This window comes from Micropterus salmoides, unplaced genomic scaffold, assembly GCF_014851395.1.
Source record: "Micropterus salmoides isolate LMB-PRFRI ecotype aquatic unplaced genomic scaffold, ASM1485139v1 Ms_hic_scaffold_10, whole genome shotgun sequence".
NCBI classification, from domain to species: Eukaryota; Metazoa; Chordata; class Actinopteri; order Centrarchiformes; family Centrarchidae; genus Micropterus; species Micropterus salmoides.
This window is the reverse complement of record NW_024040041.1, coordinates 5,006,272-5,018,514: the sequence shown is the minus strand read 5'-3', so window position 1 is coordinate 5,018,514 and position 12,243 is coordinate 5,006,272. Positions and strand designations below refer to the sequence as shown.

Here is a 12,243-nt window from a genome sequence, read left to right as displayed (position 1 = left end):
TCCATGTTTTGTGAGCATGGTCACAAGGATCATATTTATTACAAATATGAGTATTCAAATACAGGTTATTCAGGTCCTCTCACTCTCCAGCGGACGCCTCTACACCAAGGAGGTCCCGAACGAGGTGGCCCCATAGTCTTAACAGGCTTCTCCTCCCCTAAATAAACTCATCTAAAGTAGAGCATCTTGTCTAGCTGTGCTCTCACTCAGCTGAAAGACTATGCCCCGTTTCTTTCAGAGAGGAGAAATTGACTACTTGAGTGTGGAGTCAAAAAGATGACCGATTACTGCAGACTGCTTTTCAGCCATCACTTCTTTGACTGTTGTGCATAGGAATCAACATCTCAAAAATCATTTTTAAAAACTGTCACTTTCTGATCACATGTTTGTCTACATGATGCCTGCACATGTGAAGAGTGTTGGTTAGGGGAAAACACACCACGGAGGCTCGGCCGTGTTCTCTGGAACTGCCGGGTATCCGATCCAGACAGCTCCGCTGTGGTGGGTTCATGGTTCAGGTTTGTATGAGGAAGGGGGGGGTGTCCCAGATGAGGCGTGCTCAGGGGCTGGAGACTCTGACTGTGGAGAGGGACTGGCTGTCGCTGCTGGCTCTTTCTGCACCAGCTCAGGCTCATCCTGGCCTGCCTGGGGCGGGTGGACTAGGACCCGGTCGATGAGACCAAAGTCCTGCGCCTCCATGGGACTCATGTAGCGATCCCTTTCCATCACACCCTCTAAAAGGCAGGACAGACAGAGAGAAATGAGCGCCCACTTACAACATGTCCATTCCAACTTACCACTGAAGCAGCTGATTCATTGAGGCCCTGAGCTGATCCTGTCCTCCCTCCTGTGAGACATGTTTAACTGCCACTCAATGGGCCACTGAAGAGCTGCAGGATTAAGTGTATAGAGTATAGTATCCTGTTCTGACAGGTAGCGGGTAAATGTGTGTGGGTTGAATCTATGGACAAACCCAACCGGCGATTGTCACCGAGGAGCTGAGCAAACCTACCGATGCGTTTCAGCGGCTGCCCCGTGTGTTTGGCGTAGATGCTATTGATCTGCCTCTTGAGCGTCAGGATCTCCTCGGCCTGGATGGCGATGTCTGTGGCCTGACCCTGGACACACAGCACTGATTATTATTTCTGGGGAATGATTACCTGTAAAGGCTTGACAACCTTGCTTTACTGATTTTCTGACTTTGTACTTGCCCACATGCACGATTTCAGATCAGTGTTAAAGGACCACCTTACCCTGGCCCCTCCTGAAGGCTGGTGAACCATGATGCGGGCGTTGGGCAGTGAATGCCTCATCCCCGACGTTCCTGCTGCCAGGAGCAAGCTGCCCATACTGGCTGCCTGGCCAACACACCAGGTGGAGATGGGATTAAGGATGTACTGCATAGTGTCGTAAATGGCCAGGCCTGCTGTCACCACACCGCCTGGAAGGGGGCGGGGTGGCGGGAGGAGGATAATAAATGGCATGAAGTGACTTGTTTTAAGGGCTCAGGCAGAATAATTTCAAATCAAAATTTAAACTCCTGAAATGGAAAATAGAAAAGCTTTAATTTTTTGGTTTCAGGATGTTTTCACGTTGTGGCCACTGTCCCAACCACAACTGCTTCAGAAATGTACCTTTCCAGCACTTCACTGATCGTCTTACCAGGACTGTTGATGTACATGTGAATGGGTTTGTTGTTGCTTTCTGACTGTAGGAAGAGCAGCTGGGCAATAACCAGGCTGGCTACAGAGTCATCAATCTGAACAGAGGTGAAAGAAAGATTAAGAATATAAATCACTGAGAAAACATGTTAAAAAAGAAAAGACAGACTTGGTCAATCTCATCATGCAGGTGGACACTTACAGGACCCATTACACAGATGATTCTCTCTCTCAGTAGTCGAGAATAGATGTCATACGCCCTTTCTCCTCTCCCCTGGAAAAACAAAAAGTAACGTACTAATATTATAATACAATATGCTGTTTTTGAAGTTAGTTTCTACTTTTACAGTTATATTTTTGATTATCCACAATTAAGGCTGGGCATTATTATCAAGTTAACGCATTATTTATTTAATGCTGACAATTATTTTAATCGCTTGTTAACGCAGTATATATTATTATTATTATTATTATTTTGAAAGTCCGTTTGCTACAAGTTCTGAATACACGTGCAGTCAAACCATGCGTCACAGGAGGGGTGGGATGTTGATCAGCCTGCAAATCACACACCCAAACAAGCAGTGGAGGGAGGCTTCGGCAGACTACGCTGGATGCAGTGTGTGGGAGACGTAGATAAACAAAAGCAAGACAAGCGATCAAACGCCATAGTGAAGTGGAGAGCGGCACACTGCATGCTCATTAGTGTTGGGGAAGATGTCGGTCTGAGGAACGTTCTTAAAGTTACAAAGTAGTCTCTTGGCCCTGCGGGTTCTCTCAGGTGAACAGAAAAGAGAGGGAGACAAACGCTCACGAGTAAACGGCAGGCGCTCTACGGATAGTAACCATGGCAACAGCTTCTGTGCGCTACACAGCTGTACCCTTTTTAACGCAAGTTAAAATGATAGGCTACATAACTTTACCTGATAGGCCTAAATCTAGTTTTGCTTGGATGCTCTGCCATGCTCATAACTGTTTAGTAAACAGTAATAGATTGTAGAAACTCACTGCCAGTGAGGATCAGTCTCTCTTCCACTGATTTGTGCTGCGTGTCGCGTACAAAAAGTTCAAGACAATTCAACATTGGCAGCGGGCGGGCATGTGTGTGAGGCGACCACTTCACCTCAGTCTAACAGGGACACTTATGAACACAAACTGTTTCTGCTACTCCCTGACAAAAAGAAAAATGTCTCTGCTGATACCGAAACTGACACAAGAAAAAAACACAAGAAAACTGGACTCTGATGGCAACTTGTTTTTAACAAGCTATAAAAAGGTAACCCTGGCAGTGGCAAACAGCTTTAGTTTAATATTTGATTTGATTACATTAATGTTTAAGTTCAGATTCACAAGAAACATTTTATTACTACTATGTAAAGGGAATACTGCTGGTAAAAAGCACCTTACTTGTTTAAAGTGTTTGCAAACCACATGTTATTGCACTTTTGTGTATATAGCAGTATATTTTATTAAAAGTGTGCAATATACTACTTTAGTTACAATTTTGAGCATAACTATAACAGCTGTGAGAAGCTCCCCCATGTCTTTCACGCGTGGTTTTGTGGGACAATAGTGTCCATCAAAAGCACACAAGCCGTTCTCAGTCTACATGTTGGCAATTTGAGGATTTTGTGGCATCTGTTATTTTTCCAGTCTGAAAACACTGCAGTATATACTCAATATCTGCTTGTTTCTTCTTGTTTCATTCATGTGCACCAATGTGTGTTTCCCAGTACAAAACTACCTCAGACCAGCATAATGCAAAGCCTGTTGGGATCTGAGGACACAACTGGGTGCAGCTTTGAAAACAGCTCAGCAGTTTGTTGTAGCAAGTTGTCTCACTCACCGTCTGCTCCACAACTATGGGTATAAGAGGACTCCTCCATACAGGACTGTGGTGGATGGACCTGCTGTGTCTCAGTGCCACGCCTCCGATGTGCAACACCCTCTGAAAGACACAGACACGCAGAACACTCGCAATGGTTTCTATAGTATATTCAACAATTACAGCATCTTTTCCACATCAGGAAAAGGAATTAAAGTCATTGCAACAGCCTCCTAATAGTAAAAAATAAACATATGGGACTGATACATACATTAAAAAGATGACAACAAACTTAAATATAAAATAAAAAAAGGTAAGAAAAAAAGAAGGTGGCTGATGACATAAGGATTATTGCAATAATTAAGTTCATTTGCATTCTTGTTTTTTGTTATTACGCAACTGTTATTACGCAACTGTGTAAAACAGTGCTAGGTCAGTGGCAGACCATGTGTTTCTTTCCATCCAGCCTGAATAACAGAAAGATTTGTTTCTGTGTTCTGAGATGAGAAGTTGTCTGGGTAGAACAATATAACAGAATTTGCTATGGACTTCTGACATTATGACAATTTGGAAATCACAAACTAACAGATTTGTTGAAGGTTTTTTGGTTTCTGTAATGCCAGGTTATATAACGTTACACTTCCGCAAGTGCCCATCATGACCACTACGTTACACCCTTTTTATATACAGTCTGTGGTTAACGTTACACCTTATTAAGTGTCATGGCATCCAAAAAGCATCGACGAGTGAAAAAGACGCGGATTTATTTTTGACTGGTTAAGTTTGTATTCTATGTCTCTGTACCAGAAAGTCAGTAAGGTTACATGATGGACCTGACAGGTTTAGAGGTGATGTCATGAAGCAACGTTAACCTTACATAAGCTAAGTCACTAGCTAACACGCTCACCACGACAAGCTGTAATAACAGTAACTAGCGATTTTATTTAAACCCAGTTTACGGTCTGAACAACGCTGAAATGAAGGTTCCCTAAAACTGTAGGTTGTACTCACTCGTAACAGCATTTTTTTAAATATGTATTTTAAGTTTCACTCCTCCTCTGTGTGACCCCGAGCTGCACCGGAACCAGTTCTAGCTTGACCTTTGAACCGCTTTCTTCTTTGTAGGATTAAATGGCGCGTGATATCTAATTTTTCTCATTAGCGCCCTCTACATCACGTTTTTTTTTTGCTGTCTATTCACCTGAAATGAATCAAATTCCGCCACTTTCTCCACTAAATACTTGGCTACAATATTATATTCTACTGTATATAATAAGCCTATATATTATAAATACACGGCTAATTATATGCAGCTAGCTCACACATTATCACCTTCTTCAAATGTTGTGTTACACAAACAAAACATAGGCTAGTGTCTTTATTTTTGACTCATTTTAATTCAGTGTATATATTTTTTTGTGTTTGTCCAGTTTTACTTGTGTTATGATTCTCTTAGCATATTAGATCCCTGCTGGTTTCTATTAAACTGACATACAAAGGTTAAAGTCAAAAGATAAAGCGTTACATAGGCCTAGTGTTTGTTTAAAAAAAACAATAAACTATTTGGAGGTTTTGGGAAATGCCAAATTATGCTTTGGGAATATAGATGATTAAATGTGCACCAGGACCCCCAAGAATAGGAAAACCAAGGAGTTTAAAAATAAATAAGCTAGTGGAATGGAAGTGTATACATGCTATTTACTAAACTGGTCTTTGAAGGGCATCTATGGGCTACATAAACACCACAGACAAAACACTGCTATATAGATTCAAATGCATAATTTTTGCATAAATCAAACAGAATTATACTGTATTATAATATTACGTTTTAGAACAGCAACAGTTTAAACCTGGCAATGGTAAGAATTAAAAGATCAAAGAATATCTAGAGTAGTCTATGAATTTTCTTTTTGGACCTTTAACGCTCCAATATATATTACATACATATATATATATATATATATAAACATATATATTACATATATATTACATATACATATTACATATATTACATGTAGACTTGACATCATTCTTTATTTGTTTGAACTGAGCAGTGTTTCTTGAACACATGTGATCACCTAAATATTTGGCTCAGGCAAACATACACTCAACAATCACTTTACACCTGTTCAATTAGTTTACACAAATAGCTAATCAGCCAATCACATGGCAGCAACTCAGTGCCTTTAATGTAAATGTAAATGCTCCGTACTTGTATAGCGCCTTTCTAGTCTTTTCGACCACTCAAAGCGCTTTTACACTACATCTGCATTCACCAGTCATACACATTCATACACTGAGCCTAAGTGCTCAAACGGAAACTAACATTCACACTCATTCATACACTGGCGGAATAGCCGCCAGGGGCAATTCGGGGTTCAGTATCTTGCCCAAGGACACTTCGACACGCAACCTGGGGGAGCCAGGGATTGAACCGCCGACCAACCCGCTCTATCTCCTGAGCCACAGCCGCCCTTTAGGCATGTAGACGTGGTCAAGACAACTTGCTGAAGTTCAAACTGAGCATCAGAATGGGGAAGAAAGGGGATTTTAGTGACTTTGAATGTGGCATGGTTGTTGGTGCCAGACGGGCTGCTCTGAGTATTTCAGAAACTGCTGATCTACTGGGATTTTCACACACAGCCATCTCTAGGGTTTACAGAGAATGGTGCAGCTGCAGTTGTGTGGATGAAAACACCTTGTTGATGTCGGAGGTCAGAGGAGAATGGGCAGACTGGTTCCAGATGACAGAAAGGCAACACTAACTCAAATAACCACCCATTACAACCAAGGTATGCAGAACACCATCTCTGAACGCACAACACGTCCAACCTTGAAGCAGATGTCCTACAGCAGCAGAGGACCACACCGGGGGCCACTCCTGTCAGCTAAGAACAGGAAGCTGAGGCTAGAAGTCACACAGGCTCACCAAAACTGGACAACAGAAGATTTAAAAACGTTGCCTGGTCTGACGAGTCTGGATTTCAGCTGCAACATTCAGATGGTAGGGTCAGAGTTTGGCGTAAACAACATGAAAGCATGGATCCATCCTGCCTTGTATCAACAGTTCAGGCTGCTGGTGGTGGTGTAATGATGTGGGGGATATTTTCTTGGCACACTTTGGACCCCTTAGTACCAACTGAGAATTGTTTAAACGTGACAGCCTCCCTGAGTATTGTTGCTGACCACGTCCATCCCTTTCTGACCACAGTGTACCATCTTCTGATGGCTGCTTCCAGCAGGATAATGCTCCATGTCACAAAGCTCAAATCATCTCAAACTGGTTTCTTGAACATGACAATGAGTTGACTGCACTCCAGTGGCCTCCACAGTCACCAGATCTCAATCCAATAGAGCCCCTTTGGGATGTGGTGGAACAGGAGATTCTCATCATGGATGTGCAGCCTACAAATCTGCAGCAACTGTATGATGCTGTCATGTCAATGTGGACCAAAGTCTCTGAGGAAGGTTTACAACACCTTGTTGAAAGTATGTCATGAAAACTTAAGGCAGTTCTGAAGGCAAAGGGGGTCCAACCCGGTACTAGCAAGGTGTACCTAATAAAGTGGCCAGTGAGTGTATATTTTTATATATTTGATATATTTTTTCGTCAAATCGGTAGACTCAAGGAAGCACATTAATCACTGATTGTTTTAAAAGTCATACAATAATCATTCAATAACAATTAGGCTAAACATTAGTCCATTGGTTAGCCATGTGATAACCACTAATCCAAATAAATCTATTTTAATCTCATTCTTGGATCATTTACTTAAAATTAAAATTAATTAGAAAATTAAAAAATGTATCAAATAATAAGGTGGCACAGCACATTTGATTTGCACCCATAGTCTGATTGCACATATTCTGCAATTTCATCTATCTATTTATTAAGTAGTGTTTTTATAGGCCCACAGCAAAGCCCAGCCGCCTTTTCTGCCACAAGTAGACTACACATGTGCAGTGCAGATGTTGACACAGAAATGACGCCAATGAACGATTTAGAATAACGGCGTGTTTTTCAAGCAGGTGCAAATAATGACGTCCTGATGGCAACAGAGAAAATTCACTTGAGAGAATATATCCAGCAGAACCTGCTTTGTGGAGCGGCTTGTTTCTGTCTTTTACTGTGGGTCTCTGAAACCAGCAGATAAAAGTAGTCCCAATGTGTGTGTGTGTGTGTGTGTGTTTGGGATGTGGGTGGGGGGAGTGAAAAAAAGGGAGCGAATAGCAGGGCTTTTTATTTTGAAGGTCCTCACCGGAAGATGTCTTTTATTACATTACATTAGTGTGACAAAGTTACTTGGTCACTTTCTCAGTAACTTGGACTCAGTCATGTCAAACACCGGGGCCGCCAACAGCAGTTTAGTCATCGCCCAGAAGGCAGTGAAACAGCTTCGTCTAGAGGCCAGTGTCCGTCGGATAAAGGTATGTAGCCTATACACAACTCAAGACTTCCATTAAACTGCTTCAAACTTCTCCTGTGCGCGTGACTCCCGCGCTGAAGCGCATCAGGAGCTTTTGTGCCGCGTGCAACTAATCAGGCTACTATCTATCTGTCACTGTCAATTATTCTGTTAGGATTTCACACATTTGTATTAATTCAAAATGTCTCATATTTAAACTCTCACAGACAAAACATTCTACTACTACTTCCTCATATTTAAAGAATATATTTTTACATTTAGGTTTATGTTATAAATCATTTAAAGCTGCTGTGTGATTTCCTGGTTGTTCAGTGTGGTGCGTGAAATGGTAGCAGACAGACTTTTCTCTGCAAGTGCAGCACAGTGATAGCTTTGTTGATTGTGCTGCTGTGTGACTGGTGTGATTGTTGGGTGGCTACTTATTTTAGAACAGAAGTCAGACTAGTTTCAAGTGGGTCTGTGTTAAACTGCCCCAGCAGTATGATGAAACCCAGACTAAATAAATCACGGGAGAATTTCACTCAGTCTTGCATTTAGTTACAATCCAAACAGTCTTGTTTTTAAACAACCACCAGGCTTAAGACTTGAATTTGTGATATTGCCAAGCTGGTAGAATCGCACAGATTTAATTCATTTGACTACTGTGATGTGAGGCAAGAGGATATTTAAAGGAACAACCTGTAATATTTCCATATGTCATATAACCTATGGTAGCCTACTCTTTTCCACTGATTGTTATAATAATATTGACACAACCTCAAAGCGAGACTAACATTTGAATGAAGAAATAATAAAAGCTTCCTTCTTCTCTGGTTTGACCAGAAGCTTATGGTGCCAAAAGTTAGGCAGTGTCAGCAAACTTTAAGGAGCACTTTAAACATTAATAAGTCAATTCACTGACTCAATGCATCTTCTCTACTTGTGCTATAGTTTGTTTTAGCATTTACCATTAGCCCATAGTCTAATTGTCACTTGTGGTCACTAGTGTTGTGAAACTAAAATTGTGAAACTGGACTTATCAACAATCATTTAAAGCAGTAGGTTACTCCAGGGGATTTAGTACAGCACCTCCATAGAGTTGGCCAACTTGTGAATGAAAGATTTTTAAAAAGGTGATCAAAATTGAAGCAGCAGAGGTTGAAATATCTTTGATTTTTAGTCCTTGATGTTGGTCAAGCCCTCAAAACACGTACAGAGGGGAACCCTACACTTCCCATAATGCAACAAGGTGGCATCTGTCATAGACCCTCCCTTCCTAATCAGTTGCTCATGTCTTTCAAACGCAACACTCTCAGTTTGTAACGCAAATACCATCAGTGATATCGGTGAGGTGCCTATACAGAACCCAAAGGATATTAAAGGACAGTACCCACCCAGCCACAGCCTGTTCACCCTGCTGCCTTCTGGGAAGAGATCTAGAAGTTTCTGCTGCCACACCACCAGACTGCAGCTATCAGACTCTTAAACTCAAATTCATCCTCTGCACTGCGCCAGTGAATATAGTTTATTTCTGTTTTCCTTTTTTATGATTGCTTTTATATTACTCTATATTGTCTGCTACATAGCAGAAAGGAGTTACAAACTCAGTTTCTCTTTACAACCTGTTATCTTGTGACAAATAAGTCTACCCTGTTCCTTGTAATAAATTCGCAGTCTCCACGGCACGATAACCCTGATTACATCATTATGACATCATTCAAGTTGTTTTTTCAGCTCCCTTTAGAGCCACACAAGGCATTAACTGTTGTTGTCGTATTCTCCATGATGAGTAAACTGACCAAAATCAAGTAAAGGGGTACTCCAGTGTTGCCATAAAGTTGGAGGTCTAGCAGCAGAGGCAGATATATGCAGATTTTTAATCCATAGCAGGGTCCAAAAACACTGCATTATACACTTCCCATAATACAACTTGATAGCGTCTTTTGAATGACTGCACGCGAACATCCATGTTAAAAGTGAGTAATGCCGGCTTTCTGTTAAAGATTTTAAGTGCCTAGTCCAAAGTGAGATAGCCTTGAAAATATCATCAGGGTTATTTAATATTTTGGTTAGACCCACTGAGTTTGTAAGATGAGCGCTTCCAAAATTCCTCCGAGCTAACTGTTGATGTTTTTGACACTTAAATACTAAGAGGAAGACATAAAGACACTCAATGTGTACACCCAGCAAAATAAAATATGAATGCAGTAAGTTAAATTGTGCCATCACTTTGAAGAACATGATTTTATCAACTGGGATATTGTACAGGTTTCTCAGGCTGCTGCAGAACTGAAGACCTTCTGTTTGCAAAATGCCCACAAAGACCCTCTCCTCACCGGGGTGCCCTCCAGTGATAACCCATTCAGGCCTCCCAAGTCATGTGTCCTGCTCTGAGGGGTGAGGGGTTCTCTTTGCTTGAATTGATTGGTTATTTTTATGTTCTTAAATAATTCTGTTTATTCCCCTCCAATACCTTTTCTATTGTACCTCTTCCAACTACTAAACAATTAGCTGCTATCTTTTTAAGAGCACAAGACGCATCCCTTCAAGCTACATTTATTTCTTGTCTTTTTAGGGCTGTGAAGTGAGTGCAAAACACTTGGACGCCTGATCATTCCAATGTGGATTTCTGTCATGTGCCCCACTGCCTCTGAGGATAACGAAGCCTAGACCATACACACACACAGATCGTCCCTGGAGCAGTTATGGAATGGTGCTGACATTTTCAGCAGAAAAATGTTTCAAATGTATTCTACATATTTTGACAGAATGTGTTTCTGTATGTTTATAATACAAGCCACTGGTTTCATGTTTTGCTCTTTTCAGGGTTCAGAGGTCTTTTACCACTTGTTTTACAGTAGACCTACACTTTTTACAGTGGTTGCAGATACCAGATTCCTTTAAAATTAGTTTCTATTTGTGAACATTGCCCAAAGCAGATCTAAAAGAAATCGGATCCCATGTCTTTTATCTTGTATATATTTGTAATGTACACTGAACAAAATTTTAAACACAACACTTTTGTTTTTGCCCCCATTCGTCATGAGCTGAACTCAAAGACTTTCTCTGTGTACACAAAAGGCCTATTTCGCTCAAATATTGCATATCAAGATGCCGATCAGATAGCATAAACTCTAATTCATCCTCAGCACTGCTCCAGTGATGATAATTTATTTCTGTTTACCATTTTTCATAATTGATTCTTTATTCATGTATATTGTCTGCTATGTAGTAGAAGGGAGTTACAAAACTCCATTTCACTCTACAACTTGTTGCATTGTGACAATAAACCTACCTACCTATTGCACAGGCATAGGTAGGCTGGCCACAATAAAAGGCCACTCAAAAATGTGCATCATTTTTTCCAGTGTATATTATGTACATCGGTGCCATGAGCAAAAACCAAAACTGGGTCATTTACACCAGACAGACCCCCACCAACTGCATTGGCAGTACCTAACAAAATTCAAAAGGACTATTTAACAGCTGTTTTGAGATATTGATTTCTGTCATTAGAGCCTTTAGATGTCTGGAATCAATCATTTTGTTCTCGCTAGGCAAACATAATTTATAAAACAAAAGGAACCTTTGGTTGGGAAAAGAGGAAGAATGTAAACCTGACAAGCTGTTGTAAGATGATAAGTAACTACTGATCTTGTTGCTCACAGTGTGCCCACATGGCCCCGTTTGTACAGTTCAAAAACCTCTCACCTTATGTGCACTGTTAAACCATTAAAGGTTACCATGTGTTTGTTTTTGTCATCTGTCTATGAAGCTGTTTCTGTATTAACTATAATACAGTAATGTTTTAATAATGTTTAAGTATTAACTATACCAAACTTAACTGATGGAAAACTGTTTCAAAGCATACCGCAGAGGAATTATGTTAAAATAATGTGTTTCTTACTGTCTGGTAAAATAAGTATAACAAAACATGTTTACTTGGAATTTCAAGACCTGTCAGTGCTCAGTTGTCCTAGATGCCATTATGTGATGTCACATACATACATTACATTGCAGCATACTTTAAGCTTTGCATGACTTTGTCTTTGAAACATAAAGCTGCACTTTGACAAAGTGTAATTAGGGTGTTGATGTACTTTGAAGTGGAATAGAGCATCAATATGCAATTACTGTGACCATGCTACTTTTGTCTTACAATGACGATCTGAAAAGTGGACACGGGTAGAAACAATGGATCGAGTTAGAGAGTAAGCAATGAGATATTTTGTCTTAACTGAAAACCTTGATCCCTATATTATCTGAATGTACATAATAACCAGTAAATGTTTTACAATGCCATGTTATCAAACCTGCAAACTGTTCTGTTTAATAAAATCTTTGCGCTCATGGG

General features: G+C 40.6%; 2 protein-coding genes across 3 annotated transcripts; one reads left to right on the top strand and one right to left on the bottom strand.

Moving 5' to 3' along the window:
- On the bottom strand, window positions 1-4,594 carry LOC119896439 (caseinolytic mitochondrial matrix peptidase proteolytic subunit). Of its 2 annotated transcripts, none has more exons than XM_038709876.1 (7): window positions 4,495-4,594; window positions 3,505-3,606; window positions 1,864-1,935; window positions 1,663-1,759; window positions 1,254-1,441; window positions 1,013-1,118; window positions 1-734 (listed from the first exon to the last, which is right to left on the bottom strand). In XM_038709876.1, the coding sequence occupies exons 1-7, from the start codon at window positions 4,504-4,506 to the stop codon at window positions 508-510; spliced, it is 804 nt and encodes a 267-aa protein (XP_038565804.1). In that variant the 5' UTR covers window positions 4,507-4,594; the 3' UTR covers window positions 1-507. The 2 variants fall into 2 exon arrangements, with proteins under 2 accessions (XP_038565804.1, XP_038565805.1); XM_038709877.1 differs by lacking the exon at window positions 1-734 and adding an exon at window positions 742-890.
- Window positions 4,595-7,755: 3,161 nt separating this feature from the next.
- si:dkey-204f11.64 (uncharacterized protein LOC100537752 homolog) lies at window positions 7,756-12,242 on the top strand. Its single transcript, XM_038709896.1, has 3 exons — window positions 7,756-7,911; window positions 10,158-10,286; window positions 10,465-12,242. Exons 1-2 carry the CDS (start codon window positions 7,819-7,821, stop codon window positions 10,281-10,283), a joined length of 219 nt encoding a protein of 72 aa, XP_038565824.1. The 5' UTR covers window positions 7,756-7,818; the 3' UTR covers window positions 10,284-10,286; window positions 10,465-12,242.
- Window position 12,243: the final 1 nt, after the last annotated feature.